We start from the raw sequence: 19,959 nt of genomic DNA, 5'->3' as shown, positions 1-19,959 counted from the left end.
AATGACATTTAAAAATGTCACTAAATAATTATTAATAGCATTTTCAAATGTCACTATATTATTTATTATAATAAATTTTATATTTATTTTTTATATTAAAAATAATTTTAGTGACATTTTAATAAATGTTACTAAACTAAAAATGTTATTAAAGTATTTTTTAATATATTTAAAAGAATATTAAGTACATATTTGATAATTAATTCTTGCGTTTTATTTTTCAAGTATTGGAGATGTTTTTTATTCTAAAATATTTTTATACACATTTAACTTAAGTAATATTCACAAATATATCATAATAATCAACAACAAAAAGTCTGATAAATATTGTAAATAATACATAATTGTAGCAAAATAACATTTCTTAAAACAACAACAACAATGGAACTTCTATGTACAAAAACATTGAAATAAACACCAACAAAAGAAAAAAAAAATACATACATGAGTTTAATTTCTACAACATAAAATCATAGCATTGAGTCACCAAGTTGTGTATCTGATTCCCTTGGAATCTGCAAGAGAATATAAATCATATAAAATTATTTGCATACACATATATATAATGACATTTAATGGAAGATAATTATTGTAACTTTTTAATTTAGCTTACCACAAATGTTGTTGGCCATGCAATAGGGGCTCCAACAACTTGACCAATTGTCTTAAAATGTCCATATGATTTAATCAGTTGTTCGTCAGGCTTAATAGGAACTTGTACTATAACTTCAGAAAAAAAGGATCCAAGCTTTTTTCCTCCAACTTCTTTTGATGGATCTCTACTTAAAACGATACCAATAGCAATTGTTTCAGGCTCACTAGTGACACTCTTAAGATTGACTACTTCTCCAACCTGTATGTATTATATTAATAAATGAATAATTTCCATAGTGGAGGATCCACTTATAAATATTTTAAAAAATGATAATATAATAGTAGTACCTCAACAACAGGAGTATTATATGCTGAAGATGAAAACCATAGTTGACGTTGAGTTTCTTTGTTATGTAAGGTACTAGCATTTATGGCCTACATATATAACAATAAATTAGCAAAATAACTATATATAGTTTATAGGTTAGTAACTTAAAAATCAACAAAATAAAATAAATCTTAACCAGGTGTGAAGATGTAGCATTTTCATTATAATGTAATGGCTGCACATAATTAAATTTAATGTAGTTAGTACAACTTGTTGTCAATAATTAAAATAAATGAAAAACTAGTAGTTTGACTAACCTGAAGTGTAGATATATCATTGCCATTATTTTGCTTGCGCAAAATAGTCTTAGTAAGAATTTGAACTTGAGACCTTAGATCATTTACTTCTGACTGCAGAGTATCTACATACTCATTTTGGTTTCTTCTCCAAGTTGATTTATCCTTCCACACATCAGATGGGCAAACACCAAATCCATACATGCGAACTGATCCATGTTTTTCTTTACCCATAACTTCAGAAAAAACGTCATTCATACTCTTTTCTTTTGATGCATCTTCAATCAGTTCTTCTTTCTCTTGTAATTGTAACTATTATTGATTTAATATTGTAAACATGTAAGTTAAGATTAAACTAAACTAGCAAGCAAGAAATAACACATTAATTAAGAATAATTGGATCATACCATTGCTTCTTTTGTTTTCTCATTAGTAATGCTCTTATCTTTTTTTGAGTAGCAGATTTTGAACATGGTTGCACGTGTTGGTGTACTTGCACCATCTTTTTTCTACAAAAGAACATATTATTTTAATTAAAAAGCAATGAAATTTACCTAATTTTGAAATAATATTCAAATGTTAATGTTAAAATACTAAATAAATTTTACCTGTAATGCTCTAAGTTGAGCAAAACTCTTTGTACCAGTTGTATGGTTGTATTTTTTTTCTGCACGACTAGTCTTGTTTTTAGCACTCTTTCTCTAAAAGAATATTAAAGATTAAAATTTAGTTAGTAAACAATTCTTGAAATACAATGAAAATAATGCAAGTTAATAAAAGTTTGAATGAAAAATACCATTGCACTTTCTGTTGCCCAATATTTTATTAGTTCCTCCCATTGATCATCATATACTCGTTTGTCTTTATATTTCTTTTGCTCCTCAAAAGATAAGTGCTCCAAATAATAAGTTTTTTTAAGATAAGATTTCCAAGCTCTAAGTTTCCTTCCAAAAGTTCTGAAAGTCCAATTCTTAGCATGAGGAGGAATTTCAAATTTTTCCTACAAGAATTTAAACACTGATTATTCACAAATTTAAATATACTAGATTGTAATAAATACACTAAACAAATATTGAAATGACATAATACTTCAATTTTTAACATAAAATACCAAACTAAATAATCATGAAAACAATAATTAATACTTGTATGATTTTCCACATTCCAAGTTTGTATTTAGCAGGTACCTCATGCCAAGTTTTATAATTAATTGGAGCATTTTTTCCATCCCGTGCTAATGTCCCAATAAAGCTTGAAAGTTTGCTTGCACTTTTATCATATGGCTGTCCAAAATCGTTGCAAGTGATTTTTATCTTCTCTCCATCTCGTTTTCCCCATATTTCACGCATTTGTGTAGGGCCTCGAGTTTTCTTTTCACCATTATCATTCATCAACATATTTGAAAATGATTCTATACTATCTTGTGAGGCCAATCTACATTGCATGTATGGATCCATAGCTGTTTTGAAGATTTGAAAAAAATAAAGTAGTTATGCATAATTTACTTCATTATAATAAAAAAACCATTTAGACATATGGAGAATTTTCTAGCTTTTCGGCCAAGCCCATTATCATGTAATTGTGCTAGAGTTTTTTAGCAATGGTAATGTCGGTTCATCACAGACTTTTACCATCTATATATAGGACTTTGGTCCTTTGTGTTGAGTGTGTCAAAAGTGAGTTCACTGAGTGTTATAAAGAGTGAGTCTAAGTAAGTAATATATAAGAGTGTTGTTATTTGATATCTTAAGGTGTCCAACACCACAAGAGGTAATACTTTATTATTGGTTAGCGATACTCCATAATTATTATTAAAGTCAAATGTGTGTGATACGATATTATCACTACTACAAAAAAGACTTTTTAGGACTCGCATTGCGAGTCCTCTATTTGAGAGCCCCAAAAAACTGGGGTTTTTTGAGACTCGCATTGCGAGTCCTAAAAACAATGTGAGTCCTTAAAAATTTTATTTTTTATTTAAAAAAAATTAATTTGTGGGTTTTGAATCCGATGGCGGGCCTTTGGCGACGGTGGTGGCGCCACCATTAAAAGGTGGTGGTTCAGAAAACAAACTATTGGGTTTTAAAGCCCAAGAAGCAAGGAGTATGGTGGTGGTGGTGGTTTAGCTTGTGGTGGCTTGAGGTGGCCGGAATATGCTCGGAAAGTTTGGGAGAAACCCATGAACGACCGAACTTCAAGTGCTCCGTTGAGGGCCTTAGGCCGCGCGTGAGGTCACCATCTCCGGGGGTCGGGGGTTTCGGGGGACGGCGCTTCCATTGGACTGGCACGTGGCGGTGGCCGGAGGTGGGACGGCGGTGGCACTTTGGGAGAGAGGGAGAGGGAACCGAGGAGAGAGAGTGAAAATGTGGGCTGTGAGATTTTTTTGGTTTTTTTTAATATATAATAATAAAACTTTTGTTAAAAAAAATTGGAGGGAATTCGAAATTTTTCAAAATTCAAAATTTTATGATACACATAAGTTTTTAGGACTCGCGAAGAATGTTGCGAGTCCTAAAAAACTCAAGTTTTTTAAAATTCAAAATTTTATGATACACATAAGTTTTTAGGACTCGCAAACTTTTAGGACACACATAGTTTTTAGGACTCGCTCCGCGAGTCCTAAAACAAATTCTTTATGGACTCGCATTTATGTGAGTGTCCTAAAAATGTGTTTTTGTATTAGTGTATATTGCATCAATATCGGTATGTCACGTGTTTGTGGTGTTGAGTATGAGTGGTGGCGCTTAACAAATATCAATATATAAGTGTGTGTCTAAAAATAGTGCGAGATAGATTATTAGTGAGTGCTCTAAAATAAAGTGTAACTGTTTAGTGTGTATTATGTATTGTGTTCAAATATTCTATCTAAATCATGGTGTATTACTTTAATAATAATAAAATAATTACATTTTTCGTTGTGGTGTTAAACAGAGTTGAGTTCTTCCAAAATGTAACCAAAGTTGAAAGTTGAATCTAGGAGGAGATGCACGGGGATATTAAATTTGGTAAGGCTTTAAATATATGGAGATACATATTTAATATATGATGGAGTAAATCAGCTAATGGTCATTATGAATTGCTACTTTAAAGTATGGTACAAAATGCCTTTATTCAAATATAATAATATGATGACATAACTAAGAGCTAGCTACAACCTTCATTTGGATCAACAATATCCAATATAAACCACACATAATTTACATTTAATATTGCGTAACTGAATTCTCACAGCGTATCAGAAAAGATTCGAGCAGTACAGGATGATTGGTCCTACCGAAACCAGACCATATAGTTGGTGAATCATATCATATCATATACAAATCTCCATCTCCTTATAACCCTTCCTACTGTTAGTACCAGCATTTCATACTTCATCTATGTAATACATCATTTAATATATAAGTTATATTGTTACTTCTCATTAGTAAATTCAATATCTCCCTGAAAATATTATCATTCCTCCGTTTTTGCAAAGTGAAAATTCAATAATAAATATTCTTCTTCCGTTTTGCTAAGTGAAAATCAATGAACAAGGTAGGGCAAATTGAGCAGATATACTAAAAGAAGCAGTTGTTGTGGGGTTTGTGAGTACAACCTCTTAGATTGGCGTATATCGTGGTGTATTTAATTCAATGGAACCACCTATTTTCATGAACTGGGTTAAACTCAGGCGCAGCATAAGGAAAGGTGATAGTGATTCGCCTCAAAGTTTTTTCATACGCAATATTGTTAAATATTTGTTTTGTAGCGTTAAATGCACATATATATACGTATATATTTACGAGGAGAAGTCCATTAAAGTCATCACTTTTTTCATATCCCCAATTCTAACCCATTTTTCTACTGTGCCAGTGAAATTATACCAAAAACATATGACTCGGCCTAAGAAATTCAGAGGTGTCAGGCGACGCCATTGGGGTTCCTGGGTGTCTGAGATTCGTCATCCATTACTGTACCCTCTGAACACATTTCACAATTTTGCTTCACCATCTTTAATTTCATATACATAATAGTACTACCATACATATATATGTAGTACGTACCTTTTCTTGTTTGTTTTTGTAGGAGAATTATTACATAATAATATATGCTTTGTGTAAGTATAAATATAAGAATTAATTAATAGTAATTTTGTACAGGAAAAGAAGGGTGTGGCTTGGGACGTTTGAGACAGCAGAAGACGCAGCCCATGCATACGACGAGGCAGCTATCTTGATGAGTGGCCGGAATGCCAAAACAAACTTCCCTATTAAACCAAACCATCAAGTCTATAATAATAATAGAATGGCTGCAGCAGCAACGACGTCGTTTTCGGCCATTCTTGGTGAAAAGCTTCGGAAGTTCAGCAAGACTACACCGTCACCCTCCCTCACTTGCCTCAGGCTCGACACTGAGAATTCCCACATCGGCGTTTGGCAGAAACGGGCCGGGTCTCGCTCTGGCTCCAACTGGGTCATGATGGTTCAGCTAGCAACCGCTACCACCAATAACATTAATAATAATAACAGCAAAGATCATCATCACCATCAACCTCTGCAACAAGTACTAGTCCCTGGTGATGATGATCAAGTTCTAGTGCAGCCGACGAGGCCAGAAGAAGGTGGCGGCACTATCGGACTGGATGAGGAGGAGAGAGTAGCCTTGCAGATGATTGAGGAGCTCCTTAATAATAATAATTAGTTGAGTTCATGATTATGATTATCATTATGATTATGATTATATAGCTACCTTGAATGTAGGGACCATACATTATGGGAAGCTTCTATAAATGCTTGGCGTCTAAATTAAGTGATTATTCTGATTATGAAATTAAATAAATTATGTATGTAATAGGTCCCCTGAATTATTCTACATGAATAAATGACAATTGATCATGTTGCTAGCTACTTTTTTTCTTCTTCTACTTGCTTTTGTTCTTAATTGTATCATATAAACATGGCGATCGTTCATATGAGCTATCTAATCAAATCGGTTTTCTTTGCAAATAATATTCAGCAGCATATCAAGTTTTCTATTGGTTTTATATATATATAAAAGTGGTTGTATAACAACAACAACAAAAAAGAAAATGAGATTTTTTAAGGGTCAATTTAAAAAAAAAAAAAAATTGAAAGTATAAATACCATGATTATCTATAAAAAAACTTAAAATTTTATTAAAAAACTTAATTGCTACTATTTTTAAAATCAAGAATTTAATCGCCAAACAATAAAGTTTTCAAAAAAAAAATCGCCAAACAATATTCTCAAGGACGGCAAAATAGTTAAAAAAAATTATGAGGCGCTGATGTTAAAATTATCAAATAAAAATGTAACACAGGATAAAAAGAGGTTTGGTCTCTTTCACCAATGTAACATGGTGGAGTGTTAATTTACCTGTCCCTTATAAACATTTTTTTAGTCTTTCACCAATGCAATATGATCCTTTTTATTTCGTCACCAAATAAAAAGAAAAATGCAAAATAAATTACAATATGTATTATTATATTCCTAACATATTTATTTAGATAAATAATTTTTATTGGTTTTTTTAGTCTTAAATTATAATGAACTTTAAGTCTTCTTTATATATTTATATAGTTCAATTCAAAATGTGTTTGATACATTCTTTACTAATTTATGTTTTAAAACAAAACAATTAATGCTAATTATTAAAAATCGACACATGTTTGTATATTTGGTTTAATAGGAACCCCTAATATAAATATAAATATAAGAAAAAAATATATTATTCCCTGATAATTTAATTTTTTTAATGTTATGATAATTTTTTTTAACAAAATATATGTATTTTTGAATGTACAACTTAACCTCGATAATTTAATATTTGATTAATTAATAAATTTCATTAAATTATACTTTTGTCCGGTTATAACTCGGAACTAATGTGATAAACTAATAATTCATTAAATTTATAAGATAATATTTTTTTAGAAAAACACATAAGTACCACTTGATATACATGGGCTGACTCCTAGTCATCTGGGGCCTTAGAAAAATTAACACTTTGGGGCCCTTCTAGAAATAAAATTGAAGAAATTACATTTTAATGAGATTTTTAATAAAATGTACAAAAATATGATTTTTTTTTTTAAGAATTTTCACTTTTATGGGTTTATTTTCCTATATTTTTGTATAAAAGTTAGTTTATACCATAATTTTACTCTTAATCAAGTTTTATTAATTTGGAAGGGTATGTTTGTAATTTACTTATTATTTTTTTAGTTTATTTATTTTTTTATATTATTTTTATGTAACTAATTTTATATTAATTTTTTCTTTGGTTATTTTGTAATTTTTTAATATGAATTGCGTTTATTATTATTTTTTATTTATTATAAACTTTTTTTCTTTTTTTTTTTAGATTGTACGTTTCTTTTTTCAAATCCTTGGTAAGGTAACCAGTTAATTGATTGATCTTTGACAATTATGTAAAAAAAAATCCTAGAGCTAGGTTAAATAACATGTACCAGGATGGGTAACGAGTTACCCTGCAGGGAGTAACATTCTACCATAAGAGGGGTGGCGGGTTACTCATATTAAATATGAAAAGAAACATCAAATTTGAAGGAAAAAGAGGAAGAATACTTCATTAAAAAAGGAAGAAGAAGTAACTAGGTAAGGTAACCAGTTACTTGATTAATTACTTTTTATTACCTTTTCACATCTGAATTTTTTTATTTTTTTTAAGTTCTGGATGTTCTCGTCAGGGTAACCTGCTACTATCTCAGGAGTAACCAGTTACCTATATTATTTATTATAAAAATTAGTTATTTTTTATTTATTATAAACATTTTTTTTCTTTTTTTTTTAGATTGCACTTTTTTTCCAAGTCTAAGTAAGATAATTAGTTACTCGATTAATTACTTTTTATCACGTTTTCACATCTAAGTTTTTTTTTTTTTACGATCAAGATTTTCTCGTCACGGTAACTTATTACTATTTCAGGGGTAACCAGTTACTTATACTGTGGGTAACCAGTTCTCATCTATATAACATTTTATTATCTTAAGGGTAACCAGTTTCCTATATTATGAGTAACTGGTTACCATCAATATAACATGTGACTATCCATGTAAAATCAAAGAAGGGTACTTCTATCTATGTATTAAGATATAGGCATAACATATTAAATTGACAAAGACACAACAAGTATATGTGAAGAACAGCCAAGGGAATGGTGGAGGTACCGCAAATTACATTTTGAGATGGTTTTCAATAATTTAATGCTAGATAAAAGTATGTGACCTCATTTTACTAATGGCTTTTATCTATAGCATATATATATTTTTTGAAGGTTGAGCATTGTCCTGTGTAACAAAATAAAACAATCAATCATAAAAATATATTTATTATTTATTTAAATGAAGTAATAATATTTAACATTCTATTTGGTTTTCTCTTGCAAATCACCACTCCTCTATGAACTTGTTCTTGTTTGCTTCCATTCCTCCACCCATTTTGGCAGTCCTGTGTTCAAAGAAGCATGTTTAATAGTTAAGAAAAAATGTTTTAGCATTAATCAATGTTCATTTTAAAAATGCTACCATCTCTACAAATTTAGACTCACTTCATGTAACGCCCCACGTCACTATGGTTGCTTTCTGAAATGACGACTGACTCTACAAATCAACACGAGTCTTTCCAGCGTCCTTTGTCCTCACTCGCACGCTTCCTGGGAAAACTTCCCAGGAGGTCACCCATCTTAAGATTACTCCAGGTTAAGCACGCTTAACTTTGGAGTTCTCAAATGATGGGCTACCAAAAAGAAGATGCATCTTGTTGATATAGGTAGTACCCATCAATTTATTTAAGCCATCTTCAACTGTGTAGTCTCATACCTACACAATCTTAGAATCATCACACTTGACCTTCCCCAGGCGGTGTGAGATTGCACGGCTTTACCCGGTCTTTTCCCCCACGGATCACAGGATACTGACTGTCTCAATCACCCCACCTTAGGAGTCCGACGTCCCTGTCGGCCACACTTCCGGCTGGGTCCAGGCTTTAATACCATAAGTAACGCCCCACGTCACTATGGTTGCTTTCTGAAATGACGACTGGCCCTACAAACCAACACAAGTCTTTCCAGCGTGCTTTGTCATCACTCGCACGTTTCCTGGGAATACTTCCCAGGAGGTCACCCATCTTGAGATTACTCCAGGTCAAGCACACTTAACTTTGGAGTTCTCAAGTGATGGGCTACCGAAAAGAAGATGCATCTTGTTGATATAGGTAGTACCCATCAATCTATTTAATCCATCTTCAACTGTGTAGTCTCATACCTACACAGTCTTAGAATCATCACACTTGACCTTCCCCAGGCGATGTGGGATTGCACAGCTTTACCCGGTCTTTTTCCCCACGGATCACGGGATACTAACTGTCACACTTCACAATATCAAATATACATATTATAATGCATGTAATGATAACCTTCAAACCAAGGAAAACAAAGTTCCAATATTTGACAATAAACTTCAATTTCTGCGTAGAGAACCTTATAAACATGCTGCTAATTCCGTAAGAATAAGCGCAACATAATCAAAAGAAATGTGAAACCCATGGCCTATACTAAGAGGTAGAGACATCTTTATAAGGCCATAGAACATGAGACTCCCCACAAAAAAGAAGCTGTCATAATTAAGAAGGCCATCAACATTGTTAAGTTTTAATTTGCATATATAAAAGATATCTGCTAATGCTCCTCCAACAAAGCAAAGCAAGCAATATATTTTCAGTTTCTTTGAAAAAAAAATCGCATGTCACGTTTACCACCACAAATGAGCACGCACTAATCAAGTACAAAAAATTAATAACGCTTCAGCTCCACAAAACAGACATCGCTTCAAGTTATTGACTTTTTCCCATTGTATATCCATTTTTATCCCTCATTTCATCATTATCAAGTACCAACAAACATAAACACAAACACAAAGAAACCTCTTAGATTTGGAACAACTATCAAAACTCACTTGTAAATATATATATTTAACGCATAAAAAGGACATTATTTAGATGTAAAAGTTCTGCTCTAAATATATCATATTATATAGCTTAAATAACATTAACAAACAAAAGTGCCTAGAAAAGAGCTTCATTTCATTATCCAATCCTCACACATGTTAGAGCTCATCACCATTTATACACAGAAGTTAAATATTGGCAGTGCAATTTAAACTAAACATAATTTGTATATAAACAAAAAGTAAAAAAAATCAAACACCATTTTCATCGAGTAGGGAAGAAGAAAAAAAATGGGAACAAAACAAACCAAAGGTCTTGGATAACACAAGACTGAGAAAGCAATGAGTTGAGGACTCTGATGGCCATGGACAATCACAAAAGGTACAAAGATTGGCTAACTCCATTCCATTTGACATAGTTGAAACAAGAGATAGCAACTAATATATATATAGATGTCTAACAGTGAGTAAAGGTTAGTACCGTCAAAGAGAATGATGGAGGAGATGCCTATGCTTCGGTAGTTGGTCGGCGACATTAGAGAACCCAGATTCTGACCGAAGACAACGAAGACGCCAGATCTCGTTCTTCGTTGCCGATCGAAGACCCTGAAGAATAGATCTCCACCACACAAGCAAGTCAGGCACACCAAAACACTAGGATCTGTGGTTGTTGCCACCACCAACACCTAAACCAGAGGTCGACGATGAAAACGATCCCCACTTCGCAGCTCCTCCGATCTCCAATGCGATTAGTTCCGATGCAAATCCGACATGCATAAGAACACACCAGTGGTTCCGGTCGATCAAAGATTTGGACTGAGAAATTTTTTTTAGGGTCGGCCTTGGTCGATTTTGCCCTTGGTGTTGAATTGTTCTTCAGTTTTTACTTGCTATTTCATTTCCCACAATTTTTTTTTTCCCATAAAAAATAGGGAAAGGGCTAATCTCATATTTTTGCATAGTTATGCTCTAAAAGCCATAATATTAAAAAACTCCCAATAAAATTTTGATCCTATTCTTTAACTATTCTTTTAAGGTCAAATGCCCTTAGCCCAAAACTAGCCTCATTGATATATAAATTAATAAGGAAATTTTTAAAAAATATGACTTTTATACTATCAATGTGCCAAAATATAGAAATTATATTTTTCTTAATTTGTATGGGAAAATTTATTAAAGAAAAAGTTAAAATATGAGAAATACAATTAATAGCTAACTAAAATATAGAAATACCACATTTTTTTTTATCATAGTTATGTTTTATTTGATTTTGAAGATAATTTTATTTGATTTTTTTAGTTTTTAATTTTTTCCTTCATTTTTTTATTATTTTTCAGTTATTTTTTCTTTCTTTTTTTCCTTACTTATTTTTTATTATATTTTTTTCTTTTTCTTTTTTTTTCTACTAATTTTTTCCTACATCTTTTTTTTTTTATTTCCATTTTCTATTCTTCTTTTCATTTTTATTCATTTATCTATTATCTTTCTTTCATTTATATTGTTTTTTTTTGTTCATTTTTGTTCATTTTTTTTCTTTTTTTTTTTTCTTCATTTTTTTTCATTATATTTTCTCCTTCCATTTTTTTCTTTTTTCACACATATGAGTTTTTTTTCTTTCTTTCTTTTTTTTTTCATTTTTTCTTACCAATTTTTTCATTCATATTTTTTTCTTTTCATTTTTCCATTATGTTTCTTCTTCTTCTTTTTATTTTTATTTATTCATCTATTTTTTTCATTCATCACTTCTTTTGTTTTTTTTCATTTTTTTTTGTACTTATTCTTTTCTCATTCCATTTTTTTTTCACACATATATTTTAACATTACATAATTATTTTAGTATTTTTTTTATTTATTATCTTTTATTATTGTAATTTTTTCCACTATATGTAAAAAAAATTCAAATCAATTTTTTCAGCATTTTCTTTTTACTATAACACTTACAGGAATACCAAAATTTAGAAAGAAAACTAATAAAAATATGAAAACGTGAATGGGTAACTGGTTACTTTCACGTTCTTTGTGTGTATATTTATGGTTTATTTATGGTAAGTGGTTACCTATGTTACTAAAATCATAGTTACTTCTTCTTCCTTTTTTAATGAAGTGTTCTTCCACTTTTTCCTTCAAATTTGATGTTTCTTTTCATATTTAATATGAGTAACTCGTCATCCCTCTTATATAACTGGTTACCCCTCTTATGGCAGAAAGTTACTCATCTGAGGATAACTGATTACTCCTCCTGGTGCATGTTATTTGACCTAGCTCTATGATTTTTTTTATATAACTGTCAAAGATCAATCAAGTAACCGGTTACCTTACCCAGGATTTGAAAAAAAAAATACAATCTAAAAAAAAAACATGTTTATAATAAATAAAAAATAATTTTAAAAACAATTCATGTTACCAAAAAATTGTTACAAAACAACCAAAGAAAAATTTAATATAAAATTAGTAATATAAAAACAATATAAAAAAACAAATAAGCTAAAAAAATAATAATTAAATTACATACCTACCTTTCCAAATTAATAGAACTTGATTAAGAGTAAAACTATGACATAACCTAACTTTTATACAAAAATATGGGAAAATAAACCCATAAAGTGAAAATTCTTAAAAAAATCCATAGATTATTTTTTTTTGAAAAAAAGTCATATTTTTGCACACTTTATTAAAAATGCCATATAAAATGTAATTTCCTCAATTAATAATATCACTATACATGAAAATAAGTTTATTTTCTTATAAATATAGACAGATTCTTAACTTCCATTTATTGTTGATTGAAGTTCATGAATTTGATGTAATATTGTTCAATTTAAGAATGAATGTGAATATTGGCACACACTTATTTTTCTCCTCTCACACCTTTTCTAATTAAACCTCTCTTAAAATTTAAAAATAAAAGAATTTATTTTCACACCCCTCTTAAATTTTTAATAAATACAATATTATCCATAAAACTTTCTTCCCACCCTTTTATATTATTGTTACTACATAATACAAATATTATTAAAATCACTATCTACTAAACAAAACTAAAACTTAAATCATTGTCATTAACTAACGTAAAATACCCATGATAATTAATGACTTCATATCATGATCAATGTTATGTCTTTTAGATCTTATTTTCATGGCTAAATGACTTTTATTTTCCCTTAAATAAATAAGATTTTTGCCCCCCGAACTATCACCACTGTCACATCGTGCCCCTTGAAAATTTCACGTTGTTAAAAATTCCCCCGAACTATGCACGTTACTGAGTTGTGGGACTTTTGTTAGATTTCATCTTATGTGGCCAACGACGAGCAAATTTAACATTTTGGGACTGCCACGTCAATGCCACATGTATAATTCAAATTAAAAAATTAATAATATTAAAATAATTAGGTAAAAAAATTGTTTTAAAAGATTAAAAAAATACTAAATTAATTTATAGAAAACCATTATCAGAAAAATAAAATATAAACACTTTTTTTTTCTTATAAAAAAATATCATATTAACTAATTAAAAACTAAAAACATAATTTTAATAAAACTATAACAAAAAAAAATCAATAACAAATTTAATAAAACCATAACCCAAAACAAAACAAAAATATATATCATTTTTTGTTGATTGGCATTCATTCTCCTTCATTGGTGTTAGATCTGGACAACTTTAAGAAAAAAAAATGTGGTTTGCTAATGGAGTTTATGAATTAAATGATTTTTTAGATCTAGAACAACTTAAGCAAGAACCCATATTCAATATGAAAATTATACACTCAGATTCAATTTGTGTTGATTTAATTTAAAAATTATACACCCAAATTCAAGCAAGAACAACTTAAGTGAACCCAATTCAAGAACACTCAAGAAAAAACTCATGAATACATACTCAAATCAATACAAAAGCTCATGAACACATTCTTAAAATCCAGATCTGCTCTGACAGGGACGGCATCTCTTCAACCCAGCCACATGAGTCCCACCGACCTCTTCTCTTAGCCACCAGCACCGCCGCTTGCAAAGCCCTCCGTTCTTGTCTATGCAGATCGAAAACCTGTATCTTCCTTCCCCGCTCAGTGTCGTCCATGGCTACTGTCCATGGTTGCAAGAAAAATACAGGAAGATTGAGAAGAAGACAGTGTCGGGGAACCCTCAGTTGTGTCTTGGACCCAAGCTCCAGTTGCCTCTAGTCCCTGTCACCGAAAAACCAAATATGGTCCCAAGATTCAGATCCTCAATCGTGTCTCTGATCCAAGCTTCAATTGCCTCTAATTCCCCTCACCAGAAAACCAGATTTGGCCATCATTATTTTGCCCAGCCCCAACTTCTTCTTATGCCTCAGCCCCAGACCCAAGTTGTGTTCTTCCTCGGAGAAGAGGAAACACACTATCTCTCTTGTTTGTTTTTTCTTTCTTTCTTTTTTCTTTTGATTTTTTAGAGACCCCTGTACTCCATTTTTTTAGATCTAACTCGTATTCTCCCATTTTTCTTTTGATTTTTTGGGCATTGATTTTTTGAATTAATCTTTTGTTTTTTTAATCTTTAAAATGATTTTTTTATATTTTTTAATTTGAATTATACATACACGTCAGTGCCCAAAATGCCAAATATGCTCTCTGTTAGTCACATAAGATGAAATCTAACGGAAGTCTCATAACTCATTAACGTGCATAGTTCGAGAGAAATTTTTAACAACGCTAACTATTCAGGGGGCACGATGTGACAATGGTGATAGTTCAGAGGGCAAATATCCTATTTATTCTTTTCCCCTTATGTTTTTATTTAGTATTTCTAATAATGTCAAACTTGAATGACTTGTTGTTATCATATACGATTTTAAGAATAAAATACAATAAAAAAGGTTCATATATGTGATAAAAAAAACTCATTAGAATTAAAATCTTTAGCATCTCCACATCCATATTCATATCTATACTTGTTCATCCATTACTTTTTATTTAGAGTTTTGATATTTTAAATTGATAATCTAATATATTTTTTAATGTTTATACCTAATATGTTGAAATGGTATGTGTTTATAATTATAATTATTTGAAGATATTTATGTCAATTTACACATGATTATGTTTGTAAATGACCAATTAATTACACATTAATTATAAAAGGATGAAGAGCGAAAAAAAGTGTGTGCCAATAGTCACAACCTTTGATAATTTAGGTTTAGTCATCAGTACATGTATGTCAATACATTCAATATATTTTCATAATTATTACCTTAATAAATTAATATTTTATTATAATAAATTTTCAACCTTATTAATTTATAAAATTTTGACTGGGAATTGAAGTCTTATCTCCTCACCACACACTCACACACCCAAAACATTATGATAAATATATTACAAGGAGTGAGTTGATAAATTTATTTAATTATTTCACTATTCATTAATGTCAATTTGTATAAACAATTGTTTATTAATTTTTTAAAATTACATCAATTCTGCCCGCTCTCTACCCTAACCGCATATTCTCTTCTCAACGAGATCTTCTTTCTAATCTCTCTCATCGGTCCTTTCTACTCCTCAGTCCTTTTCTCGAAGCTCTCTTCTCGTTCCTGGCCTCTCTACCGCTTCTTACTTCAGGTATGGTTTTATTTTCACATATGTATAGGCCTAGTGTCACGTTTGTGTTTTCAACCAATTCAGTTGAGTCGTAATAGATAGCAAGAAAAATGCTGCGTTTGCTTACAATGTGTTTGTGAAAATGTATGAACCAACAAAAGAGTTTTTTCATTAGATTTTCCCTAGAATTCATGCTAGATATTTGTTCTTGGTCTAACCTTGTTCCTAATGACTCTACTTTTCTGGTTCAATATTTGGTTTTGGTGGTAAACAAAACAAAATACTGCTGGATTGCTGTAGTGCATACACACTTATATTTAAGCTTACATACTTTGGGGGGTTATTTGTTGCAGGGGGTTTAAAATCTATTCTCACTGAATAAAACAACCGGTCGTTGCCACTGGGAACTTGGGGTGTAACTTGTTTAGCAGCAGAGATTTACACAACAAGGTAATGTTGTTCTATTCTATTCTTGATTGTAAGTATGAAAAACTGGTATTTCATATCTAAGTGGAAGTAAAAAAATAATTAGATTCTTTACGATAAGTTGGATGGATTGGAAAGCCACTATTGCTTGGCATTTGCATCTGCATTATAGTTTATGGAAGTCTCATGGAAATTGTCCATGATTAACACGACCAATCGTAAATGTGTCATTTCAGATGATTCATCTCACCTCTGGATTCTTTCATTTTTTTTTAGAAATAAGAAAAAATAATATCAAAATTGCAGACGAAGGAGATGACCAATTGTTGAAAAATAAAAAACAATAAATAATCCATAACCAGTTGCAAAGAAAAAATAATCAACAATATTTATGTTGAAATAACTTGACTCCCAAAAACTACAAGTTGTTCTTAATCCTTAAAATTCATTCTCACTATATCAATTCTATGAGCCCCTGGACATCCTCACCAACTAAACAATCACACGATCACTTGTATTTTTTTATAGTCTGTAAAAGCTTCTGCATCAGTTGCTTAATCCATTCATTAATTTTCAAACACTCGCATAATTTCATCTTGATGATGGGGTTCTTCATTGATCTCTTGCTGATTCAATAAACTGTTATGATTCAACAAACCAAATATAGTCAAGTGCCTGACATTTAGAACTAAATTGTCTACGATAATACCGCTTCAGTTCTCTTGCTCTCTCAATTTTCCTTACTATTAATTCTCTTGCCGGCTCTCCCAGTTTCTCTAATCTATCGCCGACCCTCTCTGTCTTTGCATTTCTCTCATCAGTTAGCAGTACTGCGCTGTCGTTGCTTCCTATTTCAGCGTCTTTCTCTGTCTGTCAGTGGCCACTATCACATTACAGGTTATCTGTGTTTTGAACGAATGCCTTTGCCTAATTCATGGTGTTGTTATTTTGTTAGCTACTGAATTTTAACAGTATTTTACTTTTCTCTTTCATATCTTTCAAGTAAAAAAAACTGGTTAATCCTCGAACCAAAAATGGGAAAAAAATCCAGTTCACTCAGTGTTATTTATTATTATTATGGGTGAGCTTGTTAGTAAATTTGCTACTGTTTTTTATAATTATTTTCAAGCAGGAATGAGCCGATTGCAAGGTCCTTCGTCTCTGAAACGTAAACAACCAGATTCAAATTCACCATTGCATTCTCTATCAGAACAAGAGCGCACCGTCTATAATGTAATCAAAAGCAAACAAGATATGGGAATATGGTCTCGAGACTTGAAGCGAGAGACCAACCTTCCTGACAATATGGTCACCAAATGTATCAAAACCCTTCTAACCAAAAGGTTGATCAAAGAAGTGGTAACCAAGAACAAGGGAAAAAAACACTACATGGCAGCTGAATTTGAGCCCTCTAAAGAAATCACTGGTGGGAATTGGTATGTTGATGGGAGTTTAGACACCGAGTTCATAAACTTGTTGAAAGACCAATGTGCTAAGTTGATTTACAAGATGAAAGTTGCTACTTCAAAAGGGATTTCGGATGCTATTCGAAGGAGCGGTATCTTTAAGGTTGAGTTCACTAGCCAACAGATTGAGGAGATTGTAAGGGCTTTGGTTTTGGATAACAAGATTGAGGAAGTGACAAGTAACGGGATGGGAGAGTTTGATTATATTCCAGTTGGGAAAGTTTGCTACAAATGTGCAAACAAGGAAGGTAGAGGAGACCCTAGGATAGGAGCCATGGCTTCTATCCCTTGTGGTGTTTGCCCCAGGATTAGTGAGTGTAGCCCTGATGGTGTTATCTCTCCCAAAACATGCGTCTACTACCAAAAATGGTTGGACTTTTGAGTTGCTTATAAAATCTCGAGGCTTTTGTCCCTTTTATACTTGTGCTTATCCTTGTTTTGTGTATTCCAAGTGGGTTTCTTTGTTTTTTTTCAAACTTTCTAGGTAACTGAACTAAAAAATGCAACATAGATGAATACTGTATTGTTTATTCTTTTGGAACTTAACTATTAAGTATTTTTGTCACCTTCTTGGTGGGTCAGAAACTCAGATTGTCACATCCACGGGGCCATATTATAGTTTAGATTTATAGTAAAAGTCTTGTTATTCAATTGTGAAGATTTTCTGGTTAGAAGTCGGTTTCTTCTCATATAAGAATGATGTGGTCCTATAAACTCTAAAGCTCCCATAACCGTATAATATAATACCTACGGAATATGCTTTTATATTTTGGTTCATCACACTACACACCAATGTATTATCCATTGGTAATTTTTAGTTTTCAGAATCAAAACAGAGAAAATTCACCAAATTAAACTAAAAGAAAGCATCTTTTCCATAAAAAAAATAAATAAACAAAAGAGTAAATGTTTAGTCTGGATTTGGAGGTTTATAGCTTGGATGGGAATTGACCCAAATTTCTTAAACATTGATGCTCTTGCCAGTGCCAGCTGCTTTGTACTTTGAAGTAAATAATATTTAACCAAAAACCAGTTGTCATTTTTAGTCTTGGCAGATCGCAAGTAAAAATAATTAAAGAGAAAAAGAGAAACAAAATCAAAAGACTTATCTACCCCTGCAAAGTAGAAAGTTCGCACTTTTTTTTTCTCCTTAAAAACCAATTTCATAGACAGATCTATTTATCACTTTTTTAAAAAAAAAAAATACAAAAAGAAAACTTTGCAGCGAATATGGCGAGAACGATGAAAGCATTAGCCACATTTCTGGTCTGTACGACCTTCGTCTTCACCTTCGCTCTAGCTCAGTCCACCTCTGTTCTTCCACAGCCTCAATCTCTCACTTCCTTCATCCCCAACAATACCCACACCCAGGTTAGTCTCTCTCGCTAACTCAAAGATACTCGATTTTTTTCTTTTGCTTCACTAATTAACATAAAAATTATATTTATTGTAGAATCAAGGGACCTGCTCTTTCACAGTATCAATCAAAACGAGCTGTTCTTCACCGAAATACACTCGTGACGAAATCAGCCTTTCATTCGGCGATGCTTATGGAAACCAGGTATTGTTTTGATTAGTTTTTGAAATTCAAAATTGGATTTGGTGGTGATATTGTGACTAAGCGATTGATTGATTGATTGACTGTGGCGATGAAATGGAAAAGGTTTATGCGCCTCGGCTAGACGATCCCCGTTCGAAGACTTTCGAGCGGTGCTCCACCGATACATTTGAGGTATCAGGGCCTTGTACGTACCAGATCTGCTATCTCTACCTCTACCGGAGTGGTTACGATGGTTGGAAACCAGAGACGGTCAAAATCTACGGTTATCACGTCAAAGCCGTTTCCTTCTATTACAACACCTTCATCCCTAACGGCGTTTGGTACGGCTTCAATTTGTGTAACACCGCCGCTAGTTTAGCTTCCTCCGCTTAAGCTTAATTAACTAATTAAAGTACCAAATATCATTTGCTTAGAGTTATGTTCCTAGAAATTTCGCCTTTAATTTTCAAATGAATAATAAATGCGTGTTAATTCAATTTTATATGAGTGTCATACCGTGTTTAGTGATGTTGATAATAATGGTGTTGGCTCTTGGCCCTTATCTTTGTTACAACTCTCAACAACTTCTGTGTGGTGGTTGTAATGTGCATTGTGCTCGTGTAGCATGTGTTTTAAAGTTTTGGGTATTTATGTGAAAGAAAACAAAAAATGCAAAAATTAAAAGGAATTCAATGGAAATAATATATTTTAATGAAGATTAAGTTAAATCATAGAGCTTATTCTTTAATGGGGAATAGATAAAGTTAA

General features: G+C 31.6%; 4 protein-coding genes and 1 long non-coding RNA gene across 6 annotated transcripts; 3 read left to right on the top strand and 2 right to left on the bottom strand.

Annotated features, from left to right (window-relative positions):
• Positions 1–470: 470 nt before the first annotated feature.
• LOC133795149 (uncharacterized) lies at positions 471–2,675 on the bottom strand. The gene is made up of 9 exons (XM_062232596.1): positions 2,406–2,675; positions 2,015–2,218; positions 1,827–1,919; positions 1,626–1,727; positions 1,240–1,530; positions 1,119–1,157; positions 943–1,029; positions 614–853; positions 471–515 (listed from the first exon to the last, which is right to left on the bottom strand). The coding sequence occupies exons 1-9, from the start codon at positions 2,673–2,675 to the stop codon at positions 471–473; spliced, it is 1,371 nt and encodes a 456-aa protein (XP_062088580.1).
• Positions 2,676–5,090: 2,415 nt separating this feature from the next.
• On the top strand, positions 5,091–6,018 carry LOC133793583 (ethylene-responsive transcription factor WIN1-like). The gene is made up of 2 exons (XM_062230899.1): positions 5,091–5,170; positions 5,358–6,018. Exons 1-2 carry the CDS (start codon positions 5,091–5,093, stop codon positions 5,896–5,898), a joined length of 621 nt encoding a protein of 206 aa, XP_062086883.1. The 3' UTR covers positions 5,899–6,018.
• Positions 6,019–8,552: 2,534 nt separating this feature from the next.
• On the bottom strand, positions 8,553–10,986 carry LOC133793584 (uncharacterized). Its single transcript, XR_009874886.1, has 2 exons — positions 10,665–10,986; positions 8,553–8,687 (listed from the first exon to the last, which is right to left on the bottom strand). It is a non-coding gene; the product is annotated as an uncharacterized LOC133793584 (long non-coding RNA).
• A 4,472-nt stretch (positions 10,987–15,458) lies between these two features.
• Positions 15,459–18,236, top strand: LOC133796379 (uncharacterized). 2 transcript variants are annotated; one of them, XM_062233867.1, is made up of 4 exons: positions 15,459–15,780; positions 16,113–16,209; positions 17,007–17,082; positions 17,318–18,236. In XM_062233867.1, the coding sequence occupies exon 4, from the start codon at positions 17,320–17,322 to the stop codon at positions 18,031–18,033; it is 714 nt and encodes a 237-aa protein (XP_062089851.1). In that variant the 5' UTR covers positions 15,459–15,780; positions 16,113–16,209; positions 17,007–17,082; positions 17,318–17,319; the 3' UTR covers positions 18,034–18,236. The 2 variants fall into 2 exon arrangements, with proteins under 2 accessions (XP_062089851.1, XP_062089850.1); XM_062233866.1 differs by lacking the exon at positions 17,007–17,082 and having other exon boundaries at positions 15,462–15,780.
• A 592-nt stretch (positions 18,237–18,828) lies between these two features.
• Positions 18,829–19,693, top strand: LOC133796380 (embryo-specific protein ATS3B-like). Its single transcript, XM_062233868.1, has 3 exons — positions 18,829–19,022; positions 19,105–19,212; positions 19,315–19,693. The coding sequence occupies exons 1-3, from the start codon at positions 18,882–18,884 to the stop codon at positions 19,582–19,584; spliced, it is 519 nt and encodes a 172-aa protein (XP_062089852.1). The 5' UTR covers positions 18,829–18,881; the 3' UTR covers positions 19,585–19,693.
• Positions 19,694–19,959: the final 266 nt, after the last annotated feature.

This window comes from Humulus lupulus, chromosome 8 (assembly GCF_963169125.1).
Source record: "Humulus lupulus chromosome 8, drHumLupu1.1, whole genome shotgun sequence".
Classification (NCBI taxonomy): domain Eukaryota; kingdom Viridiplantae; phylum Streptophyta; class Magnoliopsida; order Rosales; family Cannabaceae; genus Humulus; species Humulus lupulus.
This window is presented reverse-complemented; position numbering and strand designations above follow the sequence as displayed.

What these genes read in the sequence shown, in the direction of transcription:
- LOC133795149 (XM_062232596.1), bottom strand. Translation starts at nt 2,675, where the DNA reads ATGGATCCATACATGCAATGTAGATTGGCCTCACAAGATAGTATAGAA. An exon ending in GGGCAACAGAAAGTGCAATG is followed by an intron (nt 1,920 to 2,014) that starts GTATTTTTCATT and finishes ATATTCTTTTAG; the next exon opens with AGAAAGAGTGCTAAAAACAA. An exon ending in AGAAAACAAAAGAAGCAATG is followed by an intron (nt 1,531 to 1,625) that starts GTATGATCCAAT and finishes AATCAATAATAG; the next exon opens with TTACAATTACAAGAGAAAGA.
- LOC133793583 (XM_062230899.1), top strand. Translation starts at nt 5,091, where the DNA reads ATGACTCGGCCTAAGAAATTCAGAGGTGTCAGGCGACGCCATTGGGGT. An exon ending in GAGATTCGTCATCCATTACT is followed by an intron (nt 5,171 to 5,357) that starts GTACCCTCTGAA and finishes AATTTTGTACAG; the next exon opens with GAAAAGAAGGGTGTGGCTTG.
- LOC133796379 (XM_062233867.1), top strand. Translation starts at nt 17,320, where the DNA reads ATGAGCCGATTGCAAGGTCCTTCGTCTCTGAAACGTAAACAACCAGAT.
- LOC133796380 (XM_062233868.1), top strand. Translation starts at nt 18,882, where the DNA reads ATGGCGAGAACGATGAAAGCATTAGCCACATTTCTGGTCTGTACGACC. An exon ending in CCAACAATACCCACACCCAG is followed by an intron (nt 19,023 to 19,104) that starts GTTAGTCTCTCT and finishes TATTTATTGTAG; the next exon opens with AATCAAGGGACCTGCTCTTT. An exon ending in GCGATGCTTATGGAAACCAG is followed by an intron (nt 19,213 to 19,314) that starts GTATTGTTTTGA and finishes GAAATGGAAAAG; the next exon opens with GTTTATGCGCCTCGGCTAGA.